The 18,433-nt window shown below is 40.1% G+C and overlaps 1 protein-coding gene across 4 annotated transcripts in view; it reads right to left on the bottom strand.

Moving 5' to 3' along the window:
• CMYA5 (cardiomyopathy associated 5) overlaps nucleotides 1-18,433 on the bottom strand; it is a 104,417-nt gene that overhangs the window by 43,527 nt on the left and 42,457 nt on the right. For 3 of the 4 annotated variants that reach the window (XM_067031201.1, XM_067031202.1, XM_059060638.2), the window contains 4 exons: nucleotides 6,756-16,866; nucleotides 3,717-3,812; nucleotides 2,108-2,341; nucleotides 512-534 (listed from right to left, as the gene is read on the bottom strand). In XM_067031201.1, coding sequence (XP_066887302.1) covers nucleotides 512-534; nucleotides 2,108-2,341; nucleotides 3,717-3,812; nucleotides 6,756-16,866 — 10,464 coding nt within the window. The remainder of the gene's footprint in view (nucleotides 1-511; nucleotides 535-2,107; nucleotides 2,342-3,716; nucleotides 3,813-6,755; nucleotides 16,867-18,433) is intronic. The other variant, XR_010840178.1, reaches the window with a different exon arrangement.

Genomic DNA, 18,433 nt, shown 5'->3' with positions numbered 1-18,433 from the left:
CAAAACAAAATCAAAAGAAGAAGATTCATTTAGGTGAGCTGACCAGAAAAAGAAGATAAATTCATGCCTGTCTTCTGAAGAGAAAATGAGAGAACATTCCATTAAGATTACATAAGTCATCAAATTGCTCAAGGCAGATATGAATGATTCTTTCAAATACTCATATTTAACCAGAAAGTCTAAGTATCTACAAAATGTTCTGTATGCAGTGACAGGAAAGATAGCCTAGTCTAGATTAGGCTGGAAATACAGAATACATCTCAACGAAGCAGTTAAAAATCTACATTATGATAATTGTTATTTAACTAAAGCACATGCAATTTCCTTTCAAAAGCTGTCATTTAGCTTTCAAAAGCACTGTATCTGTAATAAAAGTGCAAATCCAGGAGCTCACTAAATGTATGCATTTTTAAACTGGCAGCTCATTTTCTATAAAGCATCAAAATATTAAAATAAAGCATACAGTCATGCTAGTCTCAGTTGCCACTACATTGTGCCACATTTTCTATACCTTTCATTGATTTCCTCAAACGACTTATGGGGGAATGAGAGAGATTGAGAGAGGGGAAGGGAGGGAGGGAGGGAAGGAAGAAGGGAGGGGGGAGGGGAGAGAGAGAGAAACTAATTAACAACAAAAAGGAAAACCAACCTCGAGCATTAAGATCACGTATGTTCTAAAAATCATTACTCCTCAGCTACCTTTGAGGCTGTTTCCTTTGGGGGGCTTCCAGGCAGCAAAAGAATTAGAGCTCCGAAGGGGTGGCGGACAGGGTCTGGGACGGAGGGGCTTTAGTTTTACTCTCTACCCTCAGCAAGGCCAGCAACAGTTACTTCTGCTCTGCTTCTCTCTATTCATTAATAAATGGCTTAGCTTCCAGAATAGAATTCTCTGAAGCAAGGGAAATGACTTAAATTTGTTCAATGTGGAGATAAAGCAAAATGTAATCAGTAGTTATCTCTGGGTGATACCTTCTCTGTGCTTTTCTGTACTTTCCAAATTTTCTGAAATGGATATATATTGCTTTTATAAGCAGGAATAACATGCTTCCTTTTTTACAGCTTGTTCTTCTAGACAGAAGAAAATATTCTTATCAAACCAAGGTAAGGTTCTTAGGAAACACAAAGCACTTTATTAGTGCTAGACTTCCAATGAGGTGCTTAATTTTAAAATGCTAAAGCTTTGCCTTAATTAAGCATAAAGCAACTGAATGATTTTTATCCTCCTTTGAGGATGCCATGTCCACCTCACCTAAATTTGCACTGGATGGAGGCATCCCCAAAGGCAAATCAAAAGCCTAACATTGCCCCATTTTGCCTTGTTCTATCTCCAGTCTTTAGTAGAAGGCTGGGAGGATTGAGGAGCTTTGAAAGGGAGGTTCCCACTCATCAAAAAATGGTGCTTTTCTCGTTTGACAATTAGGTTTAGGATTGCCTTCAGGGAAAACATCTCCATCACTCCTGGTTAATCCTGGCTCCGTGGAGAACCAGTATTCTACTGAAGGTTCTAGGGAATTAGGAGAGCAAAGAGCTGTCTCTGTAAGTAATCTGAGGAGCACCCAAGGGACTCTCTGTCCACAAGGTACTTGTTTGAATTAAGGAATCTGATCACCAGGAAGACCCTTGTAAAAAGATCAACATGTTACCTGAGAGAGGTATCATATCATGTCATCCTTTTGCATGCTGAGAGTGTACCAAAATGTCACTCTCCACTTGGTGAGGTTCAGAGGCAATGGTCCCTATGAGAGGTCATTTCAGATTAGGGAGTGGGAATGGAGGTGGGGAGAGGCACTGGAAGATCAGGCTAGCACCCAAAGGGAGCATCCATTAGATGCTAGAGGATGACCAATCCATTGTGACAGAACAGACAGATGATGCTGCGGCCTGGCTTCCATGTGTCCTTCAACTGGATCTGGGTGTTATGGCTTTGAGGATTGACTGGGCCTTTTCAATAGGCATGAGGCATGCCCTAATAATTTTTAAATGAGAATTATATAAACCCCACATAGAGATATAAATCTTCTTGGGGAATAGTAAAAGATGAGTTTTTTTAAAGTAGACGGGTCAGAGTGGGTTCAAGGTGTCTGGACCTGTTTGAATTGGTGCTTACAGTCAAGAAAACAGTCTCATCAAGCTCCTCAACTTCTCTCACGATGGTCTCCAGGGTGTCCTTGGCAGTGTCCATGCTCTGCAGAAAGTGGACCATCTGGTCATGTAGGAACTCCATCTTCTTTTTCTTCACTTCCTCAAAGCTCTGCGCTTTCTCATCATACTGCGCTAAAACCTTTTTCATCATTTCCTCATTCTGTTCTTCTAGGCTTTTCTCATTTTTACTACAGTTTTCCTTTAAAAACAAACAAAAAAAACCGCTTCTGAATGAAACAAGAAGTGTGTGTGTGTGTGTGTGTGTGTGTGTGTGTGTGTGTGTGTGTGTGTGTGTGTGTTTTAAGAGAAATACTAGCCTTTTAAATAATTAACCTCTGGCATCCTGGTAAGAGAATCAGATTACATGCACAGTTTAAATTTCCAGCCTACCAACCCCCTTTGCAACAGAATTCACTGTAAGAGAACTATCAAGAAGGATTTAGTTAATGAAACACCCGTAAAAATGTTTGTAGGGAAGTATTGCCTACCTGCATTCCCATATGATAAAATTTGAAAGTGGCATCACAGTGAATGATGATCAGGTAGCGGAGAAGGTTTAGTGCCATTTTCACCACTCCACTAAAATCATAGTGTGAGGGAGGGAACAGCCAGGGTATTGGACAGGGTGCTACATTCATAAATGCTCTCCAGGGAAGGGGTAGCTTCTGCCAGAGCAGGAGAAACTTTATTGCCCATCTGGACAAACTCAGATGCTTAGAGGGCTAGTGATAAGGTGATCATATTACTTACTGTCTAAAAGGAACACTTTGGTGGCAGTGAGGGGTAGGGGACAATAACACTAAAAATAATCAACAGGTGTTAACTGATCTACAACAGGAATTAAGCAGACCTCTCACAAGCAAACTGGGATGAGGAGTCACCCAAGTGATGGGGAAACTGTGCACCAGCCTTCCACAGGGGCCCTCTACCAATCCTGACTGACAAGTAAGGATGCCTGGGCCATGATTGTATATGGATGGAGCACTGCTACCCCCTTCCTTCACTGCAGAGGGAGCAGGGACAGCATAAACTCATCGAAGACAGAGAGGCACTTATCTGTCCTGGGCATGAAATACTGGGCAGTTCTTTAGAGCACCTCTGCAGAGCTAACTCAGTGAAAAGCAGGATGGTAGGGCAAGTCAAAACTCAGACCTGAATTCAAACCTTGGCTCTCAACTTACTATAAACCTACTATGACCTTGGTTAATATATTTAACTCTAAGTCTCAGTTTCTTATCTATAAAATGGGGGCAATAATAATAATAATAGCTCCTATTTCTTATGGTTACTGTAAGGATGAAATTGGATAAAGCATGTAAAGCAGTTGCCCTATCATAGTAAGTGCCTAATAAATGTGCATGTGTTTTTAAGGGCAAGTCATTTATCCTTAGAAAGTAGTCTCACTGATGAAACAGAGGGAAGACTTAATGACTTTACTTTTAATAGAACAAAACCAACAATGGCAAACAACATATGCACACGCAAACCCCAATTCAAGTCCTTTTAGCTTAGAATCATTTATTTGAGATGCCATGAGCAGACCAAGTTAAAGTAAAAAGGATAAGGTAACTTACCTCAATAGTATTAAAAAAGGATTCTATCTCACTGACAAAGGCTTCAATCCTCAAGGATTTTTCTTGTAAATCTTCTAGAAAGTCTGCTAATTGAACCTGAAGAAAAGAATTAAGATATCCTTAGTATATGACATTTGAGAAAAGAACTTCAAGCAGTGAGTTCCAATTTTCTTATAAATTTAGTATGTTTGGTGGAGAGTCACTATATCATGTTCACTAACAAATCAAACTTTAACTTTTCTTTGCTGCTTCATCTAAATTGACTATAGGTAATGTATGATAAACAGTTAGGAGGTTTGTGAGTGACAGCAATAGACAGTTTATTTTCTTATGCAAGAGGAAGGACTTCTTGGTAAGCTGGTGAGTTCAAAGCATACTTGTTTTAGTAAACTATGAATTGAACTCTTTCTCCTTAGTTAGGCCTTGACTTTTATATATTGTCATTCCTCTAAGATGGCAGACTTTTTTTGAACTGGTCCAACATATCTGAGTAGCCTTCTTACATTTGCACCAATGGTTTCAGGTGTTCCTGCCCCACCTGATCCTGAGAAGGTGAACAGAGTGTCACCAGGCCGAATGTCTAGTATACCAAATGATGAAAGCTATCTACTAAAGAGACCTTAAGGTTCTAATGACCCTCAAAGAGTTAAAATACTCTCAAGGAGTGAGAGCCAACTAGAAAATGTATGGGTGATGGGGGAAGATGGTACCAATTAGTTATAAACCTAGCTGTAATCTATCCTGTGAAACTTAACAAGTAACAACACAGAATAAAAGAGCTTCCATCTGCCTGATTCACTATCCACAGAATGATGGAGAAATTACATTGAGAAAAGTCCCTTCAGGATCTGGTCTCTGCTTCCCTCTCTACCCCCTGCCTCTTATCCACAAGCCCCCAGGCTCCAATCACACAAGCCCCGCCTTTCCTTGGACTCTTTCCCACCTATGGCCTTTTTATATGGCATTCCCTTTCTCTAGAATGTCCTCCCTGCCCTTGTTTACTAGAAGAACTCTATCTTACTTAAGGCTCGCCCAAGCTTCACCCTTTTGGGACACCTTTCCCATCCTTCCAAGTCTCCCTCCACCATTTCACTCACTCCCAGAGGGTTTCTGTCTCAGAACATTGTGCTCCCACAATGCTGTATGATCTGGGGGAGCTACAAGTCTATCTTCCTTTATTTTTGTTTTGTTTTCATTCTCTGTGATTAGTACAGTTCTTGACATGGAATGGAAGGTCAATAAATATTGAGAAAGAAGGAAGGGAGAGAGTAAAGGAAGAAAACAAATGACAGATAAAAGATAAGGCACCACAAAGGGGATGGAGTGGCGGGGAGAAGCCAGGACCTGGATAATCTACAAATGCAGCCATCAGTTCCTGAATAATCACAAATGGCCTACTCACAAGATGCTAGAAAATTCTCAAGTGACAACTTTTAAAATTTATTTTTAATTTTTAAAATGTGCCAACCAACTCAATCTTCACAGTTGATTTAATGAACGAAGCAAGTCTCTGGCTTAGTCAATTTGTTTTCCACTTTCTCTTTATACTGTATGGAGAAGATCCAGAAAAAAAACTTTAAAATGGTTTTAAAGCAGGAGACATCATATCTCCCTGCTTTTGAAATTTGTTTTAAATTAACAGTACTTAGAATTATTTTTTTAATTTCTAAAACTCATGGAGATAAACAAAACATAATTAAGAAATCTAAAAAAAAAAATCTAGTCTTCTTTCTACTGACAGTACCCAGTAGTTCTTAGTTAACAAAACCAAGTGTCATCAAAGAATGGGTCATATTTCACTGGTGTTGATGCATCCCAATCCCTGAGATTCCAAAAGAAATTGACCCATGCCCTACCCCAAACTTGACCAGGTAAAGTTTCAATAAAATTTCACCCTGGAGATATAAAACCAATGTCACATCAGTTGATAAGGATTACTTTTCCAGAAAAAAAAAAAAGCCAAGATGCTAATATGTTTTCCTACTGAATCAAAATGAGCCTGACAATCATTTATCAGTGACCTAACTGAATAATCATATTGAAAATTGCTACCATTAGGAGGGCACTAAGCAGAGCAACATGGATACACAGTCAAGAGCATGAGCTCTAGCATCAGACAGACCCGGGTAGCAGTCCTAGTTCTGTCTTCTATGATCTTGGACTTAAACTATCTGAGCCCATGTCATTACCTGCAAATCGATGACAATGACAGGGTTGTCATAAGGATTAAAAGATATCTTGTATATAAAGACCTTAACACATTGCCTGGCCCACAGTAAGTGCTCAATTCTTGCTATTACTTGCAATGTTAGATCATTCTGGCTACTGTATGGAGAATAGATTGATAAGAGTGGAAATTCCAGTTAGAAGGCTACTGAAAGGTAGATGAGAATCTTAAAGACTAAATGTTTGATTTCCAATAGTATCTCTGAGGGAGTAGAATACTTATAATCACATACATAAGGATATATGTTGTGACTAACTTTCTAACATTGGGAGTCTATAGATATAGCCAGAAGGAATGCAAAAGTTTTCCATTTCTAACATCAATTTTATAAATAAAGAAGAAATGTGGAGAAAACCAAAATTTAAAATGTCTGTCTTGAGTATTTTATAAAACTTGCAATAAAATTGCTTAGTATGATGTAAATGTGTAGTTTTAAAGGATGATATTGTAGATAACAGAAAATAAATTGTGCTTTATGCTCAAGTGCATATTTTTAAATTTAAAATTATTTGCCTTTTTTGGATAATGTTAAGGGCTACTGTCATAAGATCCCTCAAAGGCAATGCCCCATGTTATTTATCCTGGTATCTCCAGAATCTAGAAAAATACCTGGCACATACTATGTACCCAATAAATGTTTGTCAAAGTGATCTTAACTAAATAACTAGGGAAATATTCTTAGTTTTTTTCAGACTATTATGCCTAAAGATGAATGTATCAAATATTGGTCATTTTTTTAAATTGAGAAAATGAGAAAGCCAATTAAACATCTATGTATGATTACACACTTGTATGCTTTAAAATCTATTTACCTTTACAGCACTTATAGCTGTATCAAGCGTTGAAACCTCATGGTCTTTGTGGGTACCAAACAGCTTGTCAACAGCAGAAATTGGGCTTTTACATGTGTGGCAATATGTGTCAATCTGGGACTTTTTCAATTCCTTTTGTTCCTTCTCAGTTACCAACTCTGATGATAACTGGTCTTGTTCTGTCATCTCTCTGTCCAACTCTTCCTGTTCAGCAGACTTACTTTGTTCCACCTCACTCACAAATTCATTTTCACTGACATGTTCAAAGGATTCCTTTCCTTGAGATAATACATCTTCGGGGGTGGATTCTGAATACAGTTCTTCTGATAAAGTGTCTTGAGTAACCACTTCGTAATTCAGGGATTCAGCAAATTCATACTCATCCTGAACAGGGCTACTGCGGAGCCGGTCTTCACTCAGCTCAGGGGTAACAATTATTTGAGGTTCTTCTTGCAGTGTTTCTTGAACACAAGTTGCACCAGATGCAAATTCTGCCTCTGGGAAGGACACTTGTACTGGGACATTTAGACTGACCTCTGGATTTGCATTTGCTGCTTCATTAGTCTGGCTGCTCATTTCATCTACTCTCTCCAGGATATGATGAGTGTCTTCAAATGGAACCGCATAGCTTACCCTCTGGGTAACCACTCTGACTTCCTCGGTGATGGAAGCTTTCCTCCACATAGCTACACTGTCAAGAGCCTCCACGTGGCCTACTGATTCTCCTTCCCTGTAAGCTGCTTTCTGTTTCTCTTCCAGACTCTCCTCCCCGCAAATAGTTTCAAACCTCCCCCAAATTTCTCCTTCTTCAATTATTGTTTGGTATGAATCATCCTTACCAAGTGGCTTTTCTTCTAGACCTTGGTCTTGGTCCTTTTCAGTTACAGTTGTGTCATGGAGAATGTCATCTTTGAGTATGTACTTCTCAAAATATATTCCTGTTCCATCATCAGTGTCAGAATTTCTGCTTGGAAATGATGCTTCAGAATTCACACTGTCACTTTCAGAAGCTGTCTCCCCTTCTTTCTTTTTCTCTCCAACTGCTTCTTCATACAGATCTTTATATAAAAATGCCAGTGCAGGTGGCTCCTCCAGAAGTTCAGGATTAATGCCTTTAGCAGTGGTAGGAAATATCTGGGTTCGTGACAAAACTCCTTCCTCTTCATCATATAAAGGCATCCCAGGTGACTTTGAGTCCACATCTCTATTTATGCTCTTTGGAGCATCTCTGTCAGCTGATTTTTGGATAACTGAAGACATTTGGGTCTCTGGGTCAGATAATTTGCTGTAGTCCTTTTCTAGTCCATAAAAACTTTCATCTAATTTCACCAATTCATATTCATATTCTAGGGCACTTTCCTCTGAACGTTCTGGGAGAGAGACAGTTTCTCCTGGAACTTCCTTTGACAGCTCTCCTTCAACATTTAATTTCCATGGAGTTCTCTGTTTTTCTGGGTCTGGAGAGATGTTATAATCAATCAATGTATATTTTTCAAAATAATCCTCTTCACTGGGAATTGCAGGCTGATTAAAGGCTAAATCACCAGTTTCTGAATCTGTGGATATCTCCTCTTTGGTTGTATGAGTTTCCTTTTTTTCATCTTCTTTCGATGGTGTAACTTTTTTATCAGAATCTTCTAACTTACTCCATAATGTTTTATAGCAAGCAACTGCCTCACTCTCATCATGGAAGGGTATAGGCTTAAATGAGGCCTTCTCTTCCAAATATTCTAACTTATCTTGGATTTGTTCACTTTCTTCCTCATCAACTGAAGAAATAAATGAAGGAGCATGAATGTTCAATATCTCACAACCTTCAGAAATGATACTGAAGGCACTCTTTTGCTCTTCTGAAAGTCCAGCTGGCTTACTAGTCACTGTAAATTCTTCATCTCTTACATATGTGTTTTCAGGCTCCTTGGAAATCATCTCATCAATACTGAGTGTTGATGCATTCGTTATAAATTGAGCATAGTTGCTACTCACTGAAGAGCACGGTTCATTTACATGGGCATCTTCCACAGCTTCCAAGTGGTGCTTTGAAACAAGAACAGATTGTTCAGACATTTCAGATGCTTGATCTTGAGATGTTTCAATAGTATGGACCATATGCCTCTCTGGAGTCAATTCTGACCATGGATCTAAAATCCTTTCAGATTCTTTAGATGGAGATCCTTGTTTACTTTCTTTTGTGGTATCTACTGAGCCACCTTTTGGCAGCTCTGATGCTGTGACCTGTCCCTTTTCTTCATTGTGACTTACCACATCCTTGCTTGACTTGTTCAATACCAGATTTCCTTCCTTCAGTAAACAGTGATCATTTATTTCATCACAATAAGGAAGATCTACTGGAAGGAAAGTCTTGGTTTTCTCCACCAAAACTTCACGTTCTTCTAATGGATGTGGTTGGGTTCCTACTGCCTTTGTTTCCCTGATTTCTGGGTGAGCCTCTGAGATCATGGTTTTTGATTTTTCAGTAATTTCTGTAGTTTTAACTAATGAAAATGGTTGACTTTCACCCAAAGAATCACTGAAAGAGATATCTGACTCTTCAGACATATGCCTGGCTATATTCATGGAATAAGCCTGAACTTCCTGCTGCTCTTTTCCTTCTAAAAATGCATGGGACTGCTCTTCTTTTTCTTCTCCTTTACCCTCCTCAATAATTTTGTATCTTTCTTTGTGGTCATCATTTTGATAGACTTGCTGCAGCGCAGTAGCAGCTTTTGGTTCTTCCAACTTAATAGGGCTAGATCCATGTGTAATTTGTGCCTTCCCTATTTCATTATTACCTCTAAGCTCTAATGGGGCCACCGTTTCTTGTTTTTCTGCCAGCACCTTCTTTTCTTCCAAGGAATATGATCTAATTCCCAAGTTACCTTTCTCCTCAGTTGGGCTAACAGATCTGCGTTTTATTTCCTCTTCAGAAATTTTCAAGGAAGTAGGTTTTGGCATCTCTTTCTCTAGTCTGTCTTCACCAAGATCAGTTAAACTGTCTTTAGGTTCTTCTACTGGCAAAATTATTGACTGCAGTTTCTCTGATTCCTCTATGATATTTTTACTTGCAAAGCTAGATGAAGCTGATTTTGGCTGTTGTGGCACCTTATTTATTGCATCAAATAAAAAGAGTGATTTTTCTTTTTGATCACTTCCTGGCTCTTCTTTAAGGATAGAAATATTCCACTTAGATGGAGGGGAGATTTCTGGCTTCTGGGGTCTTTTACCATCAGTGATATGAAGATGAACAGCATTTTTGGCTTCTTCCATAATGGATTTCTCACCCATGGGAGAATAAGATTGAATTCTAAGATGTCCCTCACCATCAGCAGAAGTAACTACTGAGTTTAGGTCCATTTCCTCTGAATAGTCTAGGACTTCTTTCTTCCCATAATCTTCACTAGATGCCTCAAAGTTGGATTTTGGCTGTGGCAAAACTTCTACATTTGATAACAATGTGGGTTTTTCTTTAAAGTTTTGACCTTCACCAGATTTAACTAAAGAACATGTGGATTCTGCAGGAGTTTCAGGTTTGGCCTCTAGCAATAGATGATCTGCTGGCTTCTCAGTTGCATGAACATCAGCTGGAGCAGGACCTCTAGGCTCTATCACAGTCACTGCTTTTTCTACAGATGGGCTTGGCTGAGCTGCTAAATCTTCTTTTTCCACAACTTTGTTATCTGGAGTGCTTGACTGTAAAAACAAACTGGGCAACCACGATGTGAAAGATGAAATTCCTTTCTTTCCCTTTTCCTCAGAGAGGCCTGGCTCCACTGCCTTCTGCTGCTTGGGCAGCTTCTGTATGACCTCAGGTGACTCTGGGGGTTGAGGTTCTTCATTTTCTTGGGTTGAGGAGAGGGGTTTTATTTGTGTGGGTGTTTTCACTTCAGATGCTGGTTTCCCTCTCTCAGCATCATCTACAACCTTTGACTGAACCACTTTTGATTCTTCTCCAGGTAAGGGAGATATACGCCTGTGTGCTTCTTTTTCATTGCCCAGTGCAAGTTCTGCTTCTTCTGCCAGGAAATGGGCTGCTTTGGCAAGAGAGGGAAGAGTTTCTGATTTGACCTCTTCTGTTGATGGGCCAGGTGCTGGTTTCTGGAGGCTTCTTTCAGATGGTGTTTTGATTTCTTCCCAGCTGTCTTCTTTGCAAGGCCTGGAAAATTCTGTGTTTGGTTTCTCCGATACCAAACTTTCACTCCCCACTAAAGAAAGGGTCTGCTTCCCTTCTGCTTCATTTCTCTCCACATTTCCAGCTGGAACTAAAGATTTTGGTTTGGGGGCCAGGTTTATTTCTTCAGAAGAATAAGTTTTAGTTGCTAAGGTCTCTACGTTACCACTAGAGGTATCGAGAGTAGACACTGGTTCTTGTAATGATAAGTGAGATTCTTCTGCAGAATGTGGCAGAATTTGCCTTCTGATTTCAGTTGCGTGGTCTTTCTCTGACAGAGCAGGCGTGAGCTGCCCTGTCATCAGATCACTGGTACCAGAGGAACCCAGCTGCACAGATCCAGGGACTCTTTCTTCATGATGACTTGCCAAGTCTCTCTCTGGCTTTTTCAACATCCAAGTTTCATCCTTTGGAGAAATAAGGGCCTCTTTCATGTGTGTTTCTTTAACATCTGTAGGCTCAGTTGTCATAAATGATTTTGATTCTTCCAAAGGCAAATTTTCTTTCATAGACAAAAACTGTTTAATACCCATATCTTGTTTATCTGCAAAAGATCTGTTTACGTCAGGTAATTTAACAGCTTGGTCTGAATGAAATTCTTTTTCAGGCTTCTCTTCTTCCACAGGGAGGTCAGAAGAAGCAACTTTTGATGGCTCTGTTATACTCTGGGGTACATGAAATGAATTTGGTTGGTCAGTTTCTTCATTTAGTTTAGTTACAGTATTATCTGTCACTTGTGCATTCACATTTCCTGTTGGCAGTAACAGGCTTATTTCTTGTTTTCCTTCTTTTTTAAAGTCAACTGAATGGTTCAACTCTCCTGATAATCCTTTTAAAGAAAAAGTGTATGGCTGAAGTTCTTCTGGGTTGTCTCCTTCAACTAGAGGGGTAAATGCTTCCCTTGATCCTAAGCTAACTACCTTAGGAGAGAAAGATTTAATTTCTTGAATCTGAGGTTCCTCCCTAACGCATGATGAAACCTCTGAAATTTCAGGCACTGTAGTTGACACATGAAGTCCCCTGTTTTCTTCTTTTCCTTCTCTTCTGCTCCTAAGTTCAGCTAGGCCCTTTTCTAGGACAGAATCCCCTGTTTCAGTTATGGGAGATTTTATTTGTTTTGTATCTATGCATTCACTTTGCCTACCTAAACCACCAGTAAATTCAGAGCCAGAATTTGGTAATTCTGATACTTGATGTGGCTTGTCTTCCTTCTCAGGTTCCAAAGAGAGCTGCGCCAGAGCAAGATCTTGTTTTTCTGACAGGAAATCTCCCTGAACTATAGAAGGTGTCTCCATTGCCTGTTTGCTCTTATCACCACAGAGGGTTGGTAATGTTGAAGCTAAATCTTCTGATGCTAATTCTAACTCAGGAAAATAATTTGCTATTTGCTCATTTTTGCCTTTTGTAACTATATACTTGAGTGCAGGTGACACATTCTGTGAGGAAGGAAGTTCAGTTTCTGTTTTCTTTATCTCACCACCTAGGTTGAGCGAAAGCACATGGTCAGGTCCTGACATCTCTGAGGCAGACATAGAATTTTTTTCCTGTGATACATCCAAATATTCAGAGTCGAGGACTGTAGAAAATGAAAGATCTTGTTTGTTTTCCACCCTTGCTTCCTTTGATACATCTGAATGCTGAGAAGACAATGTTTTGGTTACTGCCAACCCAGGTTTAATGTCTTCAGTTTCTACCTTTGACAAAACAGAATGCTCTGGTATAGAGGATATGCTTGCAGGTAAATCAAATTTAATTTCTTTCCCTACTTCAGGGCAAGCCAGACGTTGGGATGCAGCAGTTTCAGTGGGAGAAGAACTAGCTTTAATTGCTACCTTGTCTTCTTTAAGAAGTGAATGCTTATCTACAGATGTTACCATCTGAAGCGGCAAACCAATTCCTAATTCACTCTTTCCTACTTCTGTTAAGACTGGATACTCTATAGTGGTGGTAAGAGATAAATCTGTTGGGATTTCTTCTTTTGCTAATTTGGTTAAGCTCAAATCATGCTTTGTTACAGATGTCGTGGTTATTGAAGAACTGGGTTCAATTTCTTTCTTTATGTCTTCTGACAAAGCTGAAAATTCCGATATGGGTGGTGTATGCTCAACTTCCTTTACCACTCCTGGTGACGCTGAATGCAGCACTCTAGGTGTACCAGTTATTTTAGAATCAGGTTGCACTTCTGTTTTCACTACTGATGAAATCTCAGGTCCAGATAAAGATGTTTCCTTTAGAGGTGAATATGGCTTTATTACTTCAGGCTCATTCTCTGACAACCTTCTTTGTTCTAGTTCAGATGTCACAAATGGAGCTAAATTGGGCTTGACATCCTTCTTTGGCTCATCTACCAAGTCAGGCAGAACTGAATCTTTCATCCCAGACTCTGAAACATTTGGAGGCTGAAGCTCCATTTCTTGATCCCATAATACATGTGCTATAGCTTCTTGAGAATCAGGCACAATTTCTTCCTTACTTTTAACTTTTAACAAAGCCGTTTGTTCATCTGCAGATTTTGGAGTGAGTGATGTTTTGGGTTCTTGTTCTTTCTTAATTGCATGGACTGAATCAGGTGAAACTGAATGCTGAGATACAGGCAAAACAGGTTTGGTTTCTTCCTTTACCATGGACAGTTGTGCAGGTGTTGCAGCTAGTGATGAACTAGTCTTAATTTCTCCCTTCTCTGAATCACTGGTTAAACACGGCGGAATCAAGTCTTCAGACTCAGGTTCTAAATATGCTCGAGTTCTCTGCTTCTGTGCCATAATGAGATATTCAGATACAGTTGTTGATGTTGTTTGAGCATCTGGATTAATCTCTCCTTCATCTGTTGAAGGGAACCAACTCAAGTCTTCAGGTGCAGACACCAGAGGAGAAGTTTCAGTTCTTTGCTTCTGTGATGAACTTAGATGCTCAGGTACAGGTGTAGCAGTTGGTGCAATTTCTTCCTCATCTGCTTCTGAGAAGCAGGAATATCCTGACGCAGCCATTGCAGTTAACAGTGAATCAGGCTCAGTTTCCTCATTTGTTTCTGGGATCCTGTATGGTGGGATGGAAGCTTGTGATGCTGAATCTGGAGAAAAAAGTTCAGCTTCTTCGGTGTCTTCATCTGACAAAATTGTGTGTTCAGATGGTGATGTTAAACATATTGGAGAATCACACTCAAATTCTCTTTTCTCTGTCTCCTGAGTTCCATAGGGTGGGAATGAGAATTCTGACACAAATGCAGAGTCTGGAGAAAAAGGTCCAATGTCTTCTTGCTCTTCTTCTGAGAAATTCATGGGTGAGGAGGCACCTTTTAGATTTAAAGGGGATCTGTGGACAATTTCTTCCTCCTGTGACTCCGGTGTTGCATATGGTGGTATTGAAAATTCAGACGCAGAGGTGGAAGAGGGTGTGTACCACTCCATCTCTACTGTCTCTTCTTCTGAGAGGACCACATGTTCAGATGGGGTGGCTGAAAGTGGGGGGGACTGGCATTCAGGAGTCCCCTCAGTTGTGTATGGTGGCAGAGAGCATTCAGATACAGAGGCCATCTCTGGGGGATAGAATCTGGTGTCCTCCTTCTCTTCTTCTAACAGAGTCTTGTGCTCAGAAATACCTTTTGATTTCAACAGGGAGACATCACCCGTTATTTTCTTTGGGGATTCCTGTGTTACATTTGGTGGGACTGCATATTGGGAAGTCAGTGTTGAATCTGGTGTGAAACGCTCATTTCCTAGGTTCTCTTCTTCTGATAGGACCATGTGTTCAGATGTAGCAGTTGAAAGCAGTGGTGACTGGCATTCAGAAGTCCCCTCAGTTGTGTATGGTGAGAGAGAACGTTCAGATACAGAGGCCACCTCTGGGGAATACAGCCTAGTGTCTTCCTTCTCTTCTGATGGAATCAGGGGATCAGACACACCTTCTGATGTTAATGGGTACTTATAGTCAGTTGTTTTCTTTGGTGACTCTTTTGTTGCCTGTGAGGGAATTGAATATTCAGAAGCAGATGTGGAATGTGGTGTGTAACGCCCATTTTCTGAAGCCTCTTCTCCGGACAGGACCATGTGCTCTGCTATAGCTGTTGAAAACAGTGGGGAATGGCATTCAGGAGTCTTCTCAGTTGTGGATGGTGAGACAGATGCAGAGGTTGAAGCTGGGGAATAAGGCTCAAATTCATCATTCTCCTCTTCTGACAAAACTGCATGTTCAGATAGAGGTTTTACATTAGGTGAAGAAACTGGCTCAATTTCTTGCTTCTCTTGTTCATAGTTCAAATCCTGTGGGACTGAATACTCCGATATAAAAGCAGAATCAGTAGAAACAGACTCAGTCTCCTCTCTTTCTTCCTCAGAGAAGGTGACATGTTCAGGTGTTGATGTCACCAGTAATGGCAGAATGGTCTCCTCTTCTTTCTGCTCCACTTCAGGGGCCAAGCATGGTGGGAAGGGCTCCTCAGAAACTGATAGACTTTCTGGGTAATCAAGTTCTATGATCTCTTCTTCCACTAAATTAGAATCTTCAGGTTCAGGGGTAGCATATATTGGTAGAGGTGTTTCTGTTTCTTCTTTCTCTGGTTCCTCTAACACTAGAGGTTCAGAAAGAGAAATGGATGGCACAAGCATGTTTTCATCCTTCACTCCTTTGACAGTGAGATGAGGAGGGTTCAGTTGTTCAGAGACTGGTTTTGCCCTTTCTGGTGAAGTCAGATCCAGTTCTTCTCTTTCTGGGCCAAAATCTTCCTGGATAGAGGCTGTCAGACCTGGTGAAAGTGTTTCCAGAGAACCCTTCTCTGCCTCCAGTGAAATGGAATGGTCAGCAGAAGATACGTCTTCCCTCTTTACCTCATCCACTAACGGCAGTGAGACTGAAGAGTCATGCTCTGCAGTTACCATTTCTCGTGAATCAGCCTCAGATTCTTCCTTTGCTGTTTCCAGGAACGCAGGTGCAGATGCAGATGTATTGGGTGTAAGAGAGGAAGGCTCTATCTCATGGGGTTTTGCTTCATCAGCTGGCAGCTGTGGCACTGACTGTGGAGCGCTGAGCTGTGTTTCTTGTTCTGCTGTGTCATTACTTGTGTAAGAGGAAGGTGTGTGCTTGGTAGTAGATGCAGCCCTTAAGGGAGAATCAACATACATTTTCTTTAGATCTTCATGACTGAATGAGATCAGGGATTTTGATCCTTTGGAAACTGCACCTCTCCAGGGTGGAGCAAGCTCTTTTACTTCATCATCGTCTATGCTTTGGGCTACTGATTTGCCTGTTTTGGAAACTGCATTAGATTCACGATTGCCCAAATCTGGCTCTAGGCTAATGGACGCATCTTTCCCCTTCCTATAATGTATTTCTTTAATTACATAACCCTTTGGCAATGTTCCATAAAACTGTAAAGGAATTAATTCTTCTTTAACAGAATTAAACATCTTAATTTTATATTGTACTGTTCCTATGTAGACTGGCCTTAACACTAACGGTTTGTGTTCTTTGTATATTGCCCCAGTAACAGGAGGTGTATTTGAGGTGGTCTTCTTTGTTCTCATCTTATTGTAAATGCCAGTAGATGACTTCTCTTTCTGGGTCTTTAGTTCCTGGCTTTCTGAAATTAGAGGATTACTTGTTTTGTTTGCTGGAACATCTTGGGATTCAAAAGAATTTCTTTTTTTGTTGCCTTTCCTACGCAATGATGGTGAGCCATGCTTTGACTTCGGTTTTCTTTTCCGAACTTTTTTAACTTCATCCACAATAAAGGAAACATTCCCTGGAGAAGACTTCAGAGTCAACCTTTCCAGACTACACACACCAGAGGTCTGACTTTCTTCCAAGGCCCAAGGAGTGGAAGACCTACTTGAATTAGTCTCCCAGGTTATTCCACTATCTTCCCGTTGAACCGTTACCATGGAAAAAGAGGGGTCAGATATGATACACTTCTGCTTGGTCTTGCCCTCTTCATTCTGGTCTGATAACCTAGAGTAAATAATGATATTATTAATAATTCTACATACATGAATAATAAAAATAACAGTAATTACATATTCTAATAATAAGTCAATGTCCTATTCTTACTAGGTAAAGGATTAATGTAAAATTAAAACATACAGATAAATAGTGCCATCCATATCAAAAATAGGGATGTATACAAAATAAAGTTTAAAAACCGAAGTCAGGATACCAAATACAATAACACATCCCAGGCTGGAATAAATCAATATCCTGCAAAGTCAAAAAAAAAGCTAAAGTGAAATTCCCCACCTTCCCCTATCAGGATTGCCCCCAGACCTCCTGTGGCTCACCCAGTCCCTCAGGCTCACTATCTATCACCAGGACCTTCATAATGGCCCTTGCATCTGTGCCTTCCCTGTTACTGCTATCACTACCTTGACCTAGCTTTTTCATCACATCACCCCTTGATTATTTCATTAGCTTCCTAACTGGTCAGCTAGTATCATGTTTACCTCCTGCCCTCACCCCCCCCCTCAATCCATCCTGCCTATCTTTCCAGACCAAGTTTATTAAAAATTTTCATCATGCCACTTCCTACTCAAAAACGTCAGTAAATTCCTTATATCTATAGAAAAATAAATTCAAAATACTTAACTCTCTGATCCCTAGCTGACCTTCTTTCCAAGTACCCACTTCCACCCTACCTCTTCATGGTACATTTCTGTTTTAACTAGATAATTCTGTGTTCAGTAAATATATCATGGAAACTCTGAGTCAGGGCCATGAAGGGTAAGTAGTGAATATAGAGAGATCACACAAAAAAAGCAGCAGCCTACTGTTCTGTACTTAACTCATCTGTAAACCAGGGATCATAATAGAACCTACTTCACGGGATTGCTGTGAGGGTTAAATTAGCTAATCACATGAAATGCTTAGAAAATGTGCCTGGCATGTAATTAACACTCAATAAACATGACCTGTAATCAGGTCCTGCATATAATCCTTGAACTAGAGATCAAAGGAGCCTGGGCATGGCCATTTTCAACGGCTAAAGAGGTTTGGAAAGATGGTCTCCTTGGACTGCTCTCATACGCCCTTAAGAGATAGCTGGCTTTGGCTGTCCCTTTCAATTGCCATTGGGCCTTTGTCTCAGACTCTGCAGCACTCTTCCCTGGAATTTTCTTACACTTTCTCCTCCCCTGTGCTCATGCCATTCTTCCACTTACAATTCTTATCCCCCACATTAACCTACCTTTCCTGCATACTTAAATTCTATCTACTCTTCAAGGCTTAGTTTTAAAACCTCCAGTGTTACCATCCTTGAACAATTCAGCAGGCATATTTGCCTTTAAGTTCAAGACTGAGATAAATACAGAACTATTGACTGACTTATACACTTTTCTACAACAATAAAAACAAAACAAAACAAATATCTATGCTAAAAAACCACTAAGCATAAGTATTCAATTAAGGCACTTTTAAAAAACATAGAGTTAAAATTTAGGTCCCTAACCAATCACTTTTTTAATCATCAGTCACTGCTTATATTAGCGGTCCTTAATTCTGGATACATTTTAGAATCATCTGTAGA

This window comes from Kogia breviceps, chromosome 4 (assembly GCF_026419965.1).
Source record: "Kogia breviceps isolate mKogBre1 chromosome 4, mKogBre1 haplotype 1, whole genome shotgun sequence".
NCBI classification, from domain to species: Eukaryota; Metazoa; Chordata; class Mammalia; order Artiodactyla; family Physeteridae; genus Kogia; species Kogia breviceps.
Note: the sequence above shows the minus strand (reverse complement) of the source record. Positions and strands in the feature narration are given on the sequence as shown.